The sequence below is a fragment of the Myxocyprinus asiaticus genome, chromosome 32 (genome assembly GCF_019703515.2).
Source record: "Myxocyprinus asiaticus isolate MX2 ecotype Aquarium Trade chromosome 32, UBuf_Myxa_2, whole genome shotgun sequence".
In the NCBI taxonomy this organism is placed as follows: Eukaryota; Metazoa; Chordata; class Actinopteri; order Cypriniformes; family Catostomidae; genus Myxocyprinus; species Myxocyprinus asiaticus.
In genome coordinates this window covers 5,050,803-5,069,279 of record NC_059375.1, presented here as the reverse complement: position 1 = coordinate 5,069,279, position 18,477 = coordinate 5,050,803, and the positions used below count along the sequence as shown (strand labels likewise).

Here is an 18,477-nt window from a genome sequence, read left to right as displayed (position 1 = left end):
ATTCATAATTGACACTGAAGATATCTGCAATGCTATATTGACTAGTCATAATATACAAAAGCGATCTATCATTAGGAGTCTACAGTAGTGTGTGTGTGTTTATTACAGTGTTTTCACTTTGTTTTAGAGTATTATTCATTGCTAGGTTAGAGTTTTTTGTTTACTGTGTGTTGAACACGTTAAGTGTGTGTTTATTACAGTGTTTTCACTGTTTTAAAGTATTATCCAATGCTAGGTTAGAGTTGTTTGTTTACTATGTTCTGAAGTCAAATTTGTTGATGCAGATGCAGGTTGCATCGCAAACCACACAACCAGCAACCCCTTTGCACATTGGCACCTGCTGCTCTCTCATTTTTGGTTGGACTCTGGAACTGCCAGTCATTTCTAGCCTTTGACACGCAGTCAGCCCTCAGCTTCCTTGCTCTGACATAAACGTGGATATGCTCAGAGGATACAGCAACACCCTCTGCACTCTCCAACAACTACTCCTTCTTTCACACCCCTCGACATACCAGTAGGGGCGGAAGAACAGGTTTGCTCATTCCAAACAAATGGACATTTTCACTACTCTCCTCACTATGAAACAATAACTCCATGCTCCATACTTTGAATTCCATGCTATCACTACAATGCAATCTACAAAAATCCATGTTTTTGTCATATATCACTCTCCAGGTCAGCTGGCTAAATTCCTTGAGCAGCTGGATGTCCTGCTATCCTTCTTTCCCGAAGATGGCAGCCTTTTTGTGGTTCTTAGTGATTTTAAAATACACCTAGACAAACCCCTGGCTGCTGAACTTCATGCTCGACTTGGAAAGGCTTTGCATGGGCAAACAGCTGGACCTCATTTTTACAATTAACTGTAACACTAATAATATTCTTGTTACACTTTTACATGTTTCCGATCACTACTTTGTTCAATTTAACATGACACTTTCATCTACACTAACACATACTCCCCTTCTGGTTTCCTTTCATCGTAACCTCCGCTCTCTCTCACCCACCTGCCTTTCCACTGCTGTCTCTACCTCTTTTCCCTAGCAAAATCTATTTTCCTTCCTGGATGTAAACAAAGCTGCAGACACTCTATGCTCCACTTTAACAACCTGTTTAGACAGCATCTGTCCTCTCTCCTCTAGGCAAGCACATATGACACCACCCAACCCCTGGCTCTCTGACATTCTTTGTGAACATTGGACAAACCTCAGGACAGCTGAGAGGAGATGGCGGAAGTCTAAAGATCTGCAGATCTGAGTAAGTACCAGTCTCTGCTTGCTTCCTTTTCCGAAAACGTTGCATCTGCAAAAACTTCCTATTATCAGGACAAGCTCAACAACACCACAGATACATGCAGCCAATTTAGGACATTTTATATACTCCTCTGTCCTCTCCCTCCACCTACTACCACACTGACAGTAGATGTCTTCACCACTTTTTTTTACTGATAAGGTTACACCATTAACAGTACATTCTCGGCACCACACTCTCTCAAACTCCCATTTCCTACATGCAGCTCTTCTCTCTTTAAGCACTTTTCCCACTGCATTTAAGTAAGCTTGAGTAACTCCACTGCTTAAAAAACCTGCGCTTAATCCCACACAAGTAGAAAATTACAGACCACTTTCTCTCCTCCCATTCATGGCAAAAACACTTGAAAGTGTAGTTTTCAATCAGATCTCTGCATTTCTCTCAGAACAAGCTGCTAGACGACTATCAGTCAGGCTTCAAAAGTGTACATTCCACCAATAATGCCCTGGTGTCTGTCACTGAGTCACTGAGACAGACAAGAGCTGATTCAAGATCATCTGTCTTTATTCTGCTGGACCTATGTGCAGCCTTTGACATAGTCAACCATCAAGATCCTCCTGTTCACCCTCTCTACTCTGGACACCACAGGAACTGTGCTTGGCTGGTTCAGGTCCTATCTCTCAGATATCACCTCCTCGAATGCCACCACCCCGCCCACCTCTTTGTACCACTCCTGAAATGAGGGTGCTCTGGCCGACTCCCATCCCCTAAGAATGATCCGTCTGCCTATCATAACTCCGGCTAGGACCCAACTTTTTATATGTCTATCCCCTATATCAGGGGTCGGCATCCTATGGCATGTGTGCCAGCATTGGCACGTGGAGGGGTAATCACTGGCACACCAGCAACGGCGAGAGAGGAGTAGACTATTTTATTCATATGAAATTCCGCACCTACATTCCAATCTACATCTTGATGTAATCCTTCCTCATGATCACGCAGCATGTTTCATAAGCTCAATGGGAGGCTAAACAAAAAGTTAATATGTGATGAGACTACAGTATACCCAACAGACTCGTGCAGAGCGTGCAAGCCATTCATGCATCACAAGCCGGCAGCGCTTAACTTTCAGTTAATCGCGTAAGTAAACACGCCCGCTTTGCTTCAGTCAGGCTGCGTGGATTACAGCCTACATTCTGTGTTTCATTTGTTTTTTTTGCTTTCAGAACAACACGTCATGTAATAAGGAAAACACCACTATTAATCCATGAGGTATTAATAGTACCCAGCATACAGGTACACCCTCCTAAAACCATGATCACACTCAACATTACATTAAATGATTAAAAGAGAAAACATAAACCCATATTGTGGGGTTAAAAAATCTGAGTCTATTCAAAATATAAATTAAACCTGGAAATAAAGATTTAGGATTCTGCAGGTACGATTCACTGAAAAGGGTTAATAGTTGATCGGCTTGTGATGCGCGAATGGCTTGCACGTGCAACGCGAGTCTCCCATTCGTCTGATGAAAACACACTGCGTGATCATGAGGAAGGATTACATCAAGATGTAGATTTAAAACTTAATATAAATAAAATAGCCTGCTCCTCTCTTGCTGTTGCTTGCGTGCTAGTGATTACAAGATTACAATAACATAATATAAGAAATATTTAAGATTCCACACAATTTTGTGATCAGTAATCAAATAAGCAAATTTGTGACATTGGCACAGTCACTGACCAGGAAAATGAAAAATGGCACTCCATGTCAAAAAGGTTGCCGACCCCTGCCCTATATTAATGACTGCCCCATCGCCTAAGATACAGAGTCTGGGGCAAAATGAAAATTGAGTGTCCAATACGTCACAGCTCTGAACCCTCAACCAAAATTCTTGGATCTTAACACACCACCAAAAAACATGGGTTGTGTCCCCATCTTCTGATTGGCATCGCCAGCAGGTGGGTGTGTCTTTAACACCAAGCCTATACAATCTAGAGGGTGTCCAATAGAATCGATGTAAAATCTTAAATTGCATAAGGCGCATCCTTGCATCTCTTGATGTAGACTTGATGTTTTTTTTTAGAATACTAGCCCACACTCCCTCCTCCAATACCAAGTATAAATCTTTCTCCCATAATCTCTTAAAAGAAGTTGAAGCTCTGTCCCCCAGACTGTGAATTAGCAGGGAGTAATACACTGATGACTCATGACCTTTTCCAAAAGCAGTAATCACCATTCCCAGAGTATCCGCCGCTTTAGGGGGGTGTATGCTACTCCCAAAAATAGTACAGAGCAGGTGGCGCAGCTGTAAATACCTAAAGAACTGAGATCTGGGAATCCTAAAATGTTGAACCATATTTTCAAAGGATCTCAACACTCCACTCTCATATAGGTCACCAAGTGTATTAACCTCCCTCACAATCCACTCTGACCAGCAGAAAGAGGACTTATAAATACATAATTTTGGGTTCAGGCAACATTTAAATAAATGTCCGAATTAAACACTCTTGACACTTTTGACCATACCGAGTGCAAATGCGAGATAACGGTGTAACTTAACTTCTCCGGTTAGTTTAATAAAAAGGCTTTGAAATGGCGAAATAGGGGCAAGAACTTTCTGTTCAATACAAAACCAGGGACAGGCTCTCTCAGGTGGAAGCGACCAATGAGCCAAATGTCTGAGACTGAATGCATAATAATAAAACAAAATCTTGGGTAGGCCTAGCCCACCTTTGTCAACTGAAATGTAATCTGGGATGTTTACCATTCCAAATGAAGGACTTCACTATGCTATCAAATTGCTTGAAATAAGAGAGGGGGGACGTCTACAGGGAGAGATTGTAGCAGGTAGTTAATAACATTAACCTTCCCAATCATAGATACATTTAATGAAGCCCACTTACATCACTCAAAAACCTTTTTATTAAGGGGTCAAAATTAACTCTATCTAAATCACACAAATTTGCTGGGAATAAAATGCCCAAATACTTAATGCCCTGTTTGGGCCACTGGAAGGCGCCTGGCTGAAAAGCCGTTACTGGGCAGTACGCTATCAGAGCCAAAGCTTCGGATTTAGACCAACTGACTCTGTATCGTGAGAACTTAGAAAAGGAATTAATAATTCTGTGGAGGCAAGGCATAGATCTAGTGGGGTCGGAGACGAATAATAAAATATCATCTGTGTAAAGCAAAAGCTTATGCGCCTACCTCCCGCCATCACCCCTGGAAAATCATCCTCCTTTCTTATCACGGCTGCTAATGGTTCAGAACAATAGACAGAACAATAATGGGGAAAGAGTGCAACCCTGCCGGGTGCCCCTATCCAGAGTAAAATAATCTGAAATTAATCCATTTGTTTGTACTGCCGCTACAGGGTGTCTATAAAGTAACTTAATCCATACAATAAAAGTATTCCCGAACTGGTATATTTCCAAAATCTTAAAAAGATAATCCCATTCTACCATATCAACTGCCTTTTCGGCATCAAGTGATATGGCAGCGACCGGAGTCTGATCATTCACCACTGACCACATGATATTGATGAAATGCTTAATGTTAACAGAAGAGCCGCAGCCCTGAATAAACCCCACCTGATCTATATGTATAAGATGTCATAACTTTACTTAATCGGTTAGCCAAAATTTTTGACAATATTTTAACGTCTAGCTGGATCAGGGAAATTGGATGGTAACTCTTACACTCATTTGGATCTTTGTTCTTTTTAAGAATCAGACTGATCCGGGCTTGTGTCATGGTTGATGGAAGCCTTCCATTCTTTAATGATTCATTATAAACTTCTAACAAAAGTGAAGCCTCTAACTATAGCATAAGACCTAAAAAATTCAGCGGCAAAGCCGTCTGGTCTCGGAGACTTGCCTTTATTACCTCACCAAGCTCCTCCAAGATTATCTCAGAATCAAAGAATTGTTTTGCTCAGTCGTCAGTTTAGGGAGTTCTAATGGTTCCACAAAGTTTCTAATATCTTCATCAGTAGATGAAGATATGGAACTATAGAGATCAAGATAGAATTCTTTAAAAGCATTATTAATATCAATGGCCAAAGTAAACCACCAGCAGATTTCACTGAGGGAATGGTAGAAAAAACCACTCTCTGCTTTATATATCTAGCAAAAAGCTTCCCTACTTTGTCCCCTGACTCAAAGTATGACTGTCTTGCCCTGAATAGCCAAAACTCCACCTTCCGTGACAAAATAGTATTATATCTGTATTTCAATCGGGTCAATTCTCTGAGGCCATCAGACGACATTCGGCACTTCAGCTCTGCCTCGGCACTTTTAATATTCCCTTCCATTTCCACGAGTTCTTGTGCTTTGGATTTTTTGGTGAATGAGGCATACTGTATGATTCATTCCCTAAGAACCACCTTAAGTGCCTCCCAAGCCATGCCACAGAGGATACTGAGGACCAGTTGGTCTCCATATAGTCAGTTTCCTCGGACAGTCAAGTGATTGTTCAGTGTGTCGGTCCATTTGGCTGCAACATGAGTACCACAAAATAACTTACTCCATTGACTTTATGAAGGACATCACTTGCTGAGGACATGTGAATTTTTTACGGCCATCCTTAGCATCTATTCTCAATTTGGCCGGGAAAATCAGTGCAAAAGCGACCTTCCGTTGATTCTTGCATTCCTTGAATCGATCACGTTTCTCTCTTGTTGAATTCGCAAAATCTGGGAACAAGAAAATGCTGTGGTTCTTCCAAGAAAGCCTTCCTTTACTCCTCGCCTCATGTAACATGAGATCTTTATCGGATGATCTCAACGACCTTCGTCAGCATTGCCAACATGTTCAACATTTCTCGCCGAATTTCCCTCAATTCTCCGACCCAATCGACTCCCGGGCTCGAGGCCTCCGTGGGGGTGTCAGCTTGAGCACATAAGTGTCTTTTAATGTCTCCAAATCCCGAGGATTTTGAATTCTTTGACATATTGTCCTCCTAGGACAGTTATGGAACAGAGTGTATCGAATTTCACCGGTTTATGTCATAAAAGGTATTAAAACTAGCAAAGTGCGCAGAGCTCGCCATTCACCGCCCGAACCTCGCATGGTGTCACTTGACTCCTGTAATACATTTCTTGAATAAATGCCTCAATTACAGTTGTAGATAACAGTTCATCTGTTCATCAAGAAAACTTGCCACAACACCCAGAAAGCTGTGTCCTCTTCTGTTTGTCCAAATGTTTAAAGTAAGCGCAAAGCCATCTTCTAACTGCAACAGCTCGCTAAGTCTACCTTCCATCTCGCTGAAAGCATTTGGCATTAGAGTATCACGTACTGTGCTGTAACATGGTGTGGTATAGCCGGGCTGAGCAACGCTGGCAAAATGACGCATACCCTCTCATTCACATTTTGTAAGAGGTTCATAATCCAAGTAAACCATCTTAAAAAATGCGTCATCTAATTCTTTCTTCCGTGCGTTTGACAGAGAACTGGGGACGCTGGAGAAGAAAAAAAGTTCTTTATCTCCTTTTGATTGGTTAGATTATTTTCTGTAAAGAACAAATTTGCGTACATTACATTAGCGTACCATTTACTGGACACAATCTAAATTCTATGCCTGTTTACTCGGGTCAATTTTCAAAATAATTAAAAAATAAATGTTGTTATAACTTTTGTAGTCTATCTTTAACATTGCCTACATAAGCTACCTTTCAATAGGCTAACTATTCATATTACAGTTGTTTGTTGGCTATTGCTTACTTCTAGCTGCACTGACATGAATGCATTACAACAAGATACCTTTCTACCTACTTATCTATTCATTTATTATCGAATGGTATGTAACCAACTAGCTCACCTTTTACTGCATTATGTTTGCGTAGCACATCCTCGTGCTTTCTGGCAATGTGCCGCTTAAGATTCCAAAATGAATCTTTGCTAATTCTCACAGTCTCTCCACACTCCCTTTCAATTTCTTCTCCTTCCTCATTCTTAATTTTGATTTTAACTGTGCATATATGTATAAGGTTTGCAACTTCATTAAAACAATATTTTAACTCCATGACCTTAGATCTATTGCTTATTTTGCAGATTCTCGAACCAGCATATCACAAAGGGGATTCTGGGTTGAGCGAGCGGCACTGAGCTGCCTGAGCGAGAGCTGTGTAATTTTCAGAAAGGTGCTCTCTGCTCCCCACTCCGCTCACCCTACGCTCCGCTCACATGCTCTGCTCTCAGCCTAAGTAACTGCTGAAAAATCACAATTTAAATTTTTTCGTATTTTTCTGATTTTACATTATATATCTCAGGATGTAAATAAGGTAACTCCGAAAAACTGGTTTTGTTTTGTTCCCAATCATGTCACCTGTAACTGATTAAAATTTTGTGTTGATACAACAAAGCAATTAAAAGTTATAGCATTACAAAAATAATTTATCCTAGTGTCCAAAAACGTCTCTCAGTGTCCAAAAAGCCTCTCCAAACAAATAAAACTTAACAATTGTACACAACAACTATTTACACATGCATACAGAACAATGACTAAAGGTTTGCATAGCATGCAGACATGATTTCAGTAATGAGATTTCACAGAATGAGTTTATTCTGTGCTTGAGTTATCATTGAGTCTGTTTCATGTACTTGGCACCATCTCCTGGTCACAATATGCAATTAGATTGATTGATCAAATGACTCTCTGCCCAAATAGAGGACTATAATCACCACTGGTTGGAGCAATCTGAAACCAATCCGACTGGTTGATATGATATCATCTGATCCAGGAAAGCTAAAGTGTTTGTAGCCAGATAGCCAGATGCTGTGTGCACATTGCTCTTCATGTGGGTTATCTAATGATCTATGCATCCGATTACTTTGTGCATAGGTTGGTTTAAAAGATAATATCCTCCTCTAATGGTATGTGATATTTTATGTTCTGTTTACTTTTCTTGAAGTTATAAACGAAAATGTAGCATATGAGCAACACCTGTTCACATGAGACATGTATGTCAAAGACATATACTTAGCTATTACTCGCTATATTTTTGCCTGTGAGTAAAACAAATACTGGTTGTATTCTACTCTTTGATAGCTTTCAAACAACATATGACACAAGGCTATTTTATATGATGAGTTTGATGTTTTTACTGATTACAATAATATGTACAGTGCAAAATTGTACAAAATTATCAAAACGGGACACTTCTGATTTGTCAGCAGTTTAAAAGCACTTGTTCAGTTTTGGTCAAAATGCCTTCATGCATTGTAAATTAGAGCTTCTAAGCTTTAAAGCGATACCCTTTTTGTGTTGGTCATGACTGTAGTTTAAAGGGTAAAAGATATCTAAAATGTACTTATAGATATCTCAATTTGATTTCTGACTAGGATCTTTCTTTAGAGATACCTGTAATTAGTATTCTGACTGGGAATAGAGATATCTTGAATCAACAATCTTACTTGTGTAAATTCTTCACAGATATAAAAAATTATATTTACAGATATCAAAAATGTTTATGCAGATAGCCTCTTTCATTGCTATGCCCCGTTTGCCATTTTATTTGATAAATAATTTATCTTCTAATGTTAGTCTTGCATGTTTGTGTTATTTTAAACAGAATTTCACAAATAAAAATATAAATAAATACAAAATCCAAGAGTAAGGAACAATGTTGATGGTACACTTAAAATAATGATTTGGATCAGTCCTTATTCTCAAATAAATGCACATAAAATCAGAAGTGACCCCTACATTTGCTCAACTGTAAATTGCACATGTTGCATTTCTACAGTGGGCATGTAAATAATTATTAGAATCACAGTATAACAAACCCCACGTGCTTAGTGAATTGTTTAAGAAAGCTGTTGTTTAAGAAGCGTCTTCCCTTTGAAGCAGGCAGCGCACTCAGACAATAGTTATTTAATTAAACTGGACCTTTCGAAGTTTAATATTCACATAAATATTAAACTTTCTCCATCCTCAAACTTAAGACCTCTGCAAATGATAATTAATACGTTTTTGATGCCATTTGCGATATTAAGACTTTTTATGTCCTTAACCCTGTAAAGCCTGACATATGAAAGAATTGTCCAATAATTCACGTTTTTTGACACTAAACTGTTTTTAGTACCATTAGACAAACTATAAAAAGAATGTTTTGCACATGCTTTTTTTATGTATCATATCTGATACATTAGGCTTTAAAGGTCATTATCCTCCTGAGGCCCAGCAATTTATTTTTGTGTAGGACATTTGTTATTTAAGTTTTTCTTAGCCGATACATGCTACAGTGAGTAAATCTTGAGGTATTATCAGAGGACTCCCTGGGCTTTTCAGAGATACCAAATGTTTGAGAGTTTGGCCATGACAACTTCCTCTCCTTGGTCTATAAATATGGATTTAAATGAATCACAGTTCAATTCAGCACATCAAATACTATAGGAATAAAATATTCTTTTTTCAATAAACAATTTTTATCATATGTATTTTATGCACGAAACACTATATTGACATTTAAAAAAGGGCAAACTGTAAAACTTTTTACTTATGGTAAGATGACATCATAATAGCTTGTAATGTAAAATAATGACATCTTTATAATGACAGAGCAGGCTGCATATATGAAAATACACAGAAATATTAGTTCACATTAAATATATCTTATAAAATGTATATGTCAGTGTTCTCAAAGCTCTGTGATTTATTTATGTATTTTTTTTTTTTTTTTTGGATTTGTTTTTTTGTGGTGGGCATGAATGTAATTGTGATTGAGAGAAATACCTCAAAAGCCTGTTTGTATCATATTTGTTAAATGGGTTTCAAAATGGATTTTTCAATAAAATAATATACAAAATTTTAACCAACCACATGTTGCTTATATTCAGCAAATACTCATTTTAAAATATTAGTTACAACAGAATCATTACTGTCACTTTTTCCTTTTTTTAAATAAGCTGTCATTTATCCCAACATAAGAGTCACTTTTCACACAAGAACACTGCCATTTTAAATAGATCGATATAATCACTGAAACCACTTTTTCACACATATTTCACAAATAACCACTAGATGGGGCCATAAACATGTGAAACTTGCATACCATAGGTTGTTTGGCTCAACAGCTTGAATAGAGAGTGAAACAGGAGCCGTCAAACGTTGTGTATCATATTGGATACACATAGCGTTATAGCGTTAAATTTGAAGAACTGAATATAAGACATTTTATGACTTAAAGGATGGCGGGATCCCCGAAAAACATGCATATCATGTGCCTCATGTATGCTCACAGTATGTGTAATACACTACAGAGAGAACAGAGCTGCACACTTAAGCAAACTGAGCAACGCATTCATACTATTTAATTAAATCGCAGCCCTTGTGGTTTAATAATCATATCACAATTTCGATTTAATTTTGATTAATCATTCAGCCCTAGTTCTGCATGTGTGTGTGCTGTACTGCGTGTGTGTGTTGCACTGCATGTGTGTTTGTACCTTGCTGCAGTGTAGAAGATAAGAGTGAATGCACATATAGTCCAAACTGCGCCCGTATCCACTCGTCTCCACCCTCCCAGCCTGTCCCATCCAGAAACACGTCCTCTTTGTTTTCGGTGACATGTTTAACCAGATAATCAGCGAATCGCAGATCAGCTGTACTCAAATACAGTATTTTGCGCAGCTCTGGGTCATGAATCTGAATACGAGCTTCATCCACCTGCACACGAGCAAATAAAAATAATCGGAGCTCAACAGCTTTACAACATTTGACAAGATAATGCAGAAGACATTTGGTTGAACTCTCCCTGACCATGTTTCAATCTCATCACGACATTTACACTATCTCTACAGAACAAGTCAGCTATTATGCCTAGGTCATATTTCACCCCAAAATAAACTGAGAAAAATAAGAAATTATACTTTGCATTTAAAAAATTATGCCTTTTTCATGACTTTTTTTTAATTAATTTTTTATTGTGACATTATTTTCATCCCTAACTTGTAACTGAAATTCACAAATCTGAAAACACAACAGTAAATATCAAATATCAAACGTTAAATTGTACAGAGCGTCGCACAGTGTTTATTTTCATATCATCCTCAGTAGATAAGATAACGTTTGTTCAGTCATGACAACTATCGGAACAGTTTTGAGGTTTGGTCTTGGTTTGGCAGATGTGATCTGCTTACACTGCTGCTGCTGCAGAGCAAGCACGAAGACATGCTATTGCTAAACACCAAAACATGCTGCGTCAAGCATGTAAAACATATTGTGGGTAAACTTCTATAGCAGTGAAAGAGAGACCACAGCAAAAAAAAACATTTCTTATCCAAAAACAAAAGAGACTAATTTTCTGTCACTCACTCAGCAGCTGTGTTAGAAACCCCATCGCAGCTGTGGTAACTAGTTTTTTAAAACTCATTTCAGGGTCATATACTGTAAATTAAAGCATTATGTTAAGCATAATAATTAAAAAATGTAGTTTGCTAGATTTCGCTGCTAAATAAGGCGGAAACCCGTCATCGTCTATGGAAAAGGTATAATAGACATACAAAAGACATACTGCATCAAGCATGTTTGACATGCTGCTGCTACAGAATTAGACACATACAATCTCATTGAAGCAGATGTATACTGGTGGTGTTAGGGAGGAGGTGGGTTTTAGTGAGAACATTTTGCAGCACTCAAAAGTGAAAATGGCTCACCAGCAAACAACTGAGGCAATTTAAAAATGTTAAACAAAGAGGGAGCATGCTAGCTGATTGGCTAAATGTCAAAGGACCTATCAATCAGCTTGCACCATGCAAGCCAAATGGTTTAACAGATTGCTTGTCAAATAACCCATCAGATTGGCCATGAAACACACAAGTCTGGTTAACAGATTACCAATCAAAGGACCTATCAGCTTGTGCCACTCAGAGTTTCATGACTGAACTTAAAGTCATTCATGTGCTATATTTATTATGACAGTCACAATGCCTTCCCAGCAGTGTGCAAATGATATCTAGGGGTGAATGCTGCCTTACTGGCTTCAGCTACTTTTGAGAGGCTGTTTAGCCCAGCTGGACTTATTTTCAGTCCTCGGAGAGCAAGACTGTACTGCATTTATTTTTAGTTCTTCTGTTCCTTTCTGATGTCATATTTTTGCCTTATGTGTGGCCAGTTTTTTCAAGCACATACTATGTTCATATACTATGTTTTCACAATATGCATAAACACACAGACATTTGTAAAGAGAATCATTTACACATTTGCAAACACCTAGAGATACTGTACATGCTAACATACACACACAGCTGTAAATAAACAACACAGCTATTTAAGTTATTTTAAGTAGGAATAATTCTCCCAAAAATGAAAATATACTCACCCACATGTCGAGGCAAGTCAGGTCACTCGGTAGACATGTTTATAATGCTTTCAGGCAGCTATTTTCGGTCTCTCTATTGGATACAAGCGTCATAAAGTGGCCCTTCTACTTGAATTGGGAAAGTCCGAAATCTCCAATATGGTTGGTCAAGATTACGATCAATTAACATATTTCAACTACGCAATAACATCTGACAACAATGGTGTCATAAATTGTGCTTCTGTAGCTCCAGTCACAAAAAAAAAAAAAGAAAGTGTTCCAGCTAATGCACATGCACTTTTTTTTTTAAACTGACAAGCGATGTCTCAGACAAAAAGGTGATTGGCTCTTTTAACTGTAAGGCAGGACTTTTTAGCCACCATTTTTAGCGTCACAATTTCTCTCATTCATAAGTATACTAGTGACCCATCTCATCCTTTACAGTCTTTGACAATTTACGTGCAAGTCAGAATGCATAACTGCATTGTGAACACGCTGTTTCCGTAAAAACAAACAACACGTTATGCAATATGCATTATCGTAAACTAGGACAAGTCAACTGGTGGCCCAAAGGGCCAAATCAGGCCAGCCAATCATTTTTATCTGGCCCTCCAATTTATTTTGATAAAATAGCCTCAGTCTGATCCATCAGAGTGCTCTCTGTGCAAAACTGAGTTAAATAACACTCAGCATAGGAGTTCAACAGCATTCAGCGGTCTTCAGTTAGCGATCTGTGCTCAAAATCCAGACCAGAGCAAGCGTGTTTAAGGTTTTCTGACCATAGCTCAGTTTGGTTTCCAAAACATGAACCAGCACCATTTAGGTGAGCATATGGCCATTTAGGATTGTGTCTTTTTCAATGAAATGTATTTATGCACATTGCTTAGCTATGGAGTGAGGTGAAGTCTACATCCACTAAAAATATCACAGCAGTTTTAAAGAAATTGCTCATATGCACAATGAACCAGTGTCTTATTCAACAAAAGACAAATTATGAAAAATTTACCTTCCAAAAAAAAAAAAAAAAAAAAATTCACTGAATTTTTTTTAACTCTCCATGTTAAACTTCTTGTCTGTAGTGCTCTTAAAAAGTGACTACATAAAGTGCCACTGAACCTGCATACATGCATATATACTTTGGTTTAGTTTGGTTCTACTGTATATATGATGAAAAAAAGTCACAATGCAAAAAAATAAAAAAAATGTACTTAATGCAAAATATAATGTCCTAATTTGTTTGTTTTGATTTTGGGATGAAATATGAGTTGCACATGTTCATGATAGGTTTCATATCATTTTTCACGAGTCAATAGTGACCCATAGTGATGATTATAGAGAATTGTTATATTGTTTAACAGTTGTTAGAAATAATGAGTGGCTGCACTCACGTCTACAACAGCATCACTCAGGTGTCGTTGCTGACGGAACAAGATGTTGGTCGCCCCGGCAACAAAACCTCGTACACTCACGTCTGACAGAAGGTGGTGCTGTTGAAGTGCCATGTAAGGCAGGCACAGGTAACCCTGGAAAGACAGAGGTCAAAATGTCGTATTAACCAAATCTGTATGTTTAATCATTGCACTAAAACACTGATATAAAATCAAAACTGACCCTATTTACTTCACAATGTATGTTTCTGGTTTTATTTTTTTAAATGCTTGTCTAAAACGAATCTAAAAGGATAATAAAATATCTTTAATACTGCCAGAGTTAAAGGCGCTCCAAGTATGGAATAACACAAAACACAAAAATGTTGCAACAAGGGGTGCTGAAGTCAACCGATTTTTAATAATAGACCTACCTAACTCTGTGTGAAAAAATAAATAAATGAAGAAGCCACCTTTCAAAGGTGATTTTTCTGACCTGCTCCAAAATCATAGGTGAAATAATCCACTCCATGCGTTTGTGCTCCACTCAACCGCTCACGGCCCAAGCAAACGCTCCCCTCAAGTACCGTTCACGTTCACCGGTAAAAAAAAAAAAGTTTGCTCAAATGAAATTTTTAAATGTGAAATTTCTCTGTAGTAGGCTATACTTGTTTCCAGGTGTCTGAGCAACTGCCATTTTGCCCACATGGTCTGAGATGCCCCTCTAGCTGAAATATAGGCTATATGCCGACAATTATTCAATTACGAAATGCTTAGTAACGTACAGTTATGTGACTGTATTCTTGTGTTTTAGTATATAAAACCTCGCTGTTTATTTTGTACTGGTTTACAACGGCTGTTAGATAATCGGGTCTACCAGACCATCATTTGTAATCAGTCAAATATTTCTCTGTTAGCACAAATGCCATTGAACATCTTCAAATAATGCCATAAAAAATTAAAAAAAACCTTTATTTACTTTAAACAAGTCATCAAACATGCCTCCAAAAAAGTGCTAAAACCTATGTGCAGTGGCTCGGAAACTTGCATACGCACAAAATCACACTTTTCAGTTTAACAACCGACCCAGAAAAACACAATATTTTTAACATTTTTTCGAGTCGTTTATGGCAATAATGAAAACATGGACTGATACGTTTTCAATATTACAGGTAAAAGTGAAATTCATAATTGTTTTTCAGTTGTCTCCACAGAATGATTAAACTGTAGATTTGATATATTAATAGGTTACTGATTTAATGCTATCAGACTTTGGGTCTGTAAATTAAAATGGGCAATTTCTCATCCTAATTTTGTGTTTAGTTTTAAAGGGTGTATTAAGTTTTCCAAAAACAGCAGTGAATGTCTTTCTCTTTTTCAGTGTTGTTGCTTGATTAATATCTTAGTACCTTCAATTTTATATGTAGGAATTGAATGCAATCTAAAGGACTGTGGTTTTTTATATAATAATTATTATATTAGTAAGTACCATGTGCCCCCTTTGTTTTTTCTTGATATTTCTAAGCAGCATAAAGTGAAACTGGACCTTATATGCGTCAAAAGATCATATGTTGTGCATGTGCTCTTTATGTACACATAGCAGGGTTTAAGCATGGATTTAACAAATAAAAAAATATTCGTTCAGTATAAAGTGAGATTTTGTCCAATACTGTATATATTAGATGAAATCATGTTTAATGATAAAAAAACAAAAAACAAATAAAAAACATTTAATCCACAAATTACACTGCCTTCGTTTAAGAATTTTTTTTTTTTTTTCTAATGTAGGCTATAATCATTTATGGCTTTTGTTCTCTGCGCATGAATGCAGCATGTTGGAAGATTTTATCCACAACCACTAATCTAGAGTCAGTGTTTTTTTTAGTTTTTTTTTTAAACGTTTCACTTATCATTAAGGTGTGGATTTGGCTTTTGGAAACTGACCAGCAGTTATGTACACTTTATCCTGGAGCAGAAATTGAAAGCAACAAGCTGTCGAATTAAGTGAGATAATTCTGCTATGAAATTGTCTATACGAGAGCGGAAATCTTTACCAATCAAATGCTCAATTGTACAATGGAGGCATGAAAGCAGAATGCTGTGCCTGCAAATTATGACACACTGATCTGCAAGATCATACATGTTTATTAGTTTGATGCAGGGATTTTGTGTGTGTGTGTTTGCCGGGATTCACGGAAATATGCTTTACCAATGTACAGTATTATTAAGCTAACATATTCAATTGAGGGTGCTCTAACCCCCGCAGTGGCAGCAGCGCTGTCATGATTGCAAAACAACAAGATACCTTACTACTTATCTCTTTATTTATTATCGAATGGTAGTGTAGCCTACTAGCTCACCTTTTGCTGCGCTACCATGTTCGCGTAAAACATGCTTGCGCTCTCTGGCAATGTGACGCTTAAGATTCCAAAGGGAATCTTTGCTAACTCTCACAGTCTCACCACTCCCTTTCGATTTATTCTCCTTCCTCATTCTTAGCTTTGATTTTTACTTTGCATTTATGTATAAGGTTTGCAACTTCACTAAAACAATGTTTGAACTCCATAACCTCAGGCCTATTGCTTATTACACAGATTCCCACACCAGCATATCACAAAGTGCATTCTGGGTTGAGCGAGCGGCGCTGAACAGCCTGAGCGAGCGGAGTGGAATCTTCAAAAAGGTGCTCTCCGCTCAGGTAAAATTATCACTGCTACACTCAATGCTCCACTCACATGCTCTGATCCATATATACCGGTATACACTGATCAGCCACAACATTAAAACCACTGACAGATGAAGTGAATAATATTATCTCGTTAAAATGGCACCTGTCAAGGGGTGGGATATATTAGGCAGCAAGGGAACAATCTGATGGCAGCAGGATGCACCATGGGAAGAAGGCAGGCCGGCGGATGCAGTGTGATGCTCTGGGCAATATTCTGCTGGGAAACCGTGGGTCCTGGCATTCATGTGGATTACTTTGACACATACCACCTACCTAAAGATTGTTGCAGACCACGTACACCTCTTCATGGCAATGGTATTCCCTGATGGCAGTGGCCTCTTTCAGCAGGATAATGTGCCCTGCCACACTGCAAAAATTGTTCAATTGGGTCAGGAGCTTCAGTTAATGTTTACATCAACCATCAGAATGGGGAAAAATTTTGATCTCAGTGATTTGGACCGTGGAATGACTGTTGGTGCCAGATGGGCTGGTTTGAGTATTTCTGTAACTGCTGATCTCCTGGGATTTTCATGCACAACAGTCTCTAGAATTTATACCGAATGGTGCCAAAACACAAAAACATCCAGTGAGCGGCAGTTCTGTTGATGGAAATGCCTTGTTGATGAGAGAGGGCAACAGAGAATGGCCAGACTGGTTCGAACTAACAAAGTCTATGGTAACTCAGATAACCCCTCTGTACAATTGTGGTGAGAAGAATATAATCTCAGAATGCTATTCCGAGATGTGGGTTAGTACTGTTTTGGTGGCACAAAGGGGACCTACACAATATTAGGCAGGTGGTTTTAATGTTGTGGCTGATCGGTGTATATATTTTTATGTGTGCATCATATCCTACAGTTCAACTAATGATGAAGCAGGTCATCTAAAATATCAAACTCTGAATTCAGTGTTTCTCAGTCAGGGTAATGTCTAGATGGTAACCCTTGTGCTGTGGAAACTCGGGGTTGAACCCAAGAATGAATCTTGTGAGAGTTTCGCAGCACGAGGGATCCAGATGCTCTACGCTAATATTTAGGTGCGCCCAAATAATAATACTTGCAAATGCGAGTGAAATGCTCGCACTGTAGAGCCCTGGGATCCCATACACTCAATCTTTGATCAGAGCTTTTTCTATGTGGCACTGTACTGGCCAACAGTGAAGCGAACTGAGCATGAGAAATTACTCCCTCACTTACTCAAGGACACACTGGCTGATTCCAGGGCTCAACATTAAGGATTTTTTCTAATAGGCTCGGTCGTAGACCAGCAGTGCCCAAACGGGTAGATCGTGACATACCAGTCGATTGTGTTATCCTTGTCAGTCAATAGCAAGATGGTTTGGCAAAAATATAAAAGGGGCCAATTTCCTACACATTGTAATAATTTTATTTTCTTCCCGGGTAAAATTGTCTAACATTATAATCCACTAATAATGTTAGACAATGATACATTCACCAAAAACAGTTGCAATTAGTTATGTAAGATTTTTCACCCTCTCCCTGCCCCTCAAATGAAATGGACCTCCGCCATACAGATTTGTCATATATTTTATTAATGTCAAAACTGACCACTCCTTGAGTAGTTCATTTCACAACTTCATGCGTGTGAATGTGAAAAATTGTGCCAAAGGAGACAAGAACCCCTAAAACACGAGCTCGATGCATTCATTGCCAACAATTTATTCATTTTATAACTTCTCAATGTGAAGTGATTAAAAATGAGTGAAGCAAAAAGGCTAAAAACTTAGCATTACCACAAGGAATGGGAGGAGGATGAATTTTTTTTTTTTGTATTTTCGCATTCGAAATGTGTCTGTTTAATTTGCAATG

At 38.2% G+C, this 18,477-nt stretch overlaps 1 protein-coding gene across 2 annotated transcripts in view; it reads right to left on the bottom strand.

Annotated features, from left to right (window-relative positions):
* avl9 (AVL9 homolog (S. cerevisiase)) overlaps positions 1-18,477 on the bottom strand; it is a 77,210-nt gene that overhangs the window by 20,192 nt on the left and 38,541 nt on the right. For both annotated transcript variants that reach the window (XM_051666960.1, XM_051666959.1), the window contains exons 11-12: positions 13,942-14,076; positions 10,701-10,920 (exon numbers count right to left, since the gene is read on the bottom strand). In XM_051666960.1, the coding sequence (XP_051522920.1) occupies positions 10,701-10,920; positions 13,942-14,076 (355 nt within the window). The remainder of the gene's footprint in view (positions 1-10,700; positions 10,921-13,941; positions 14,077-18,477) is intronic.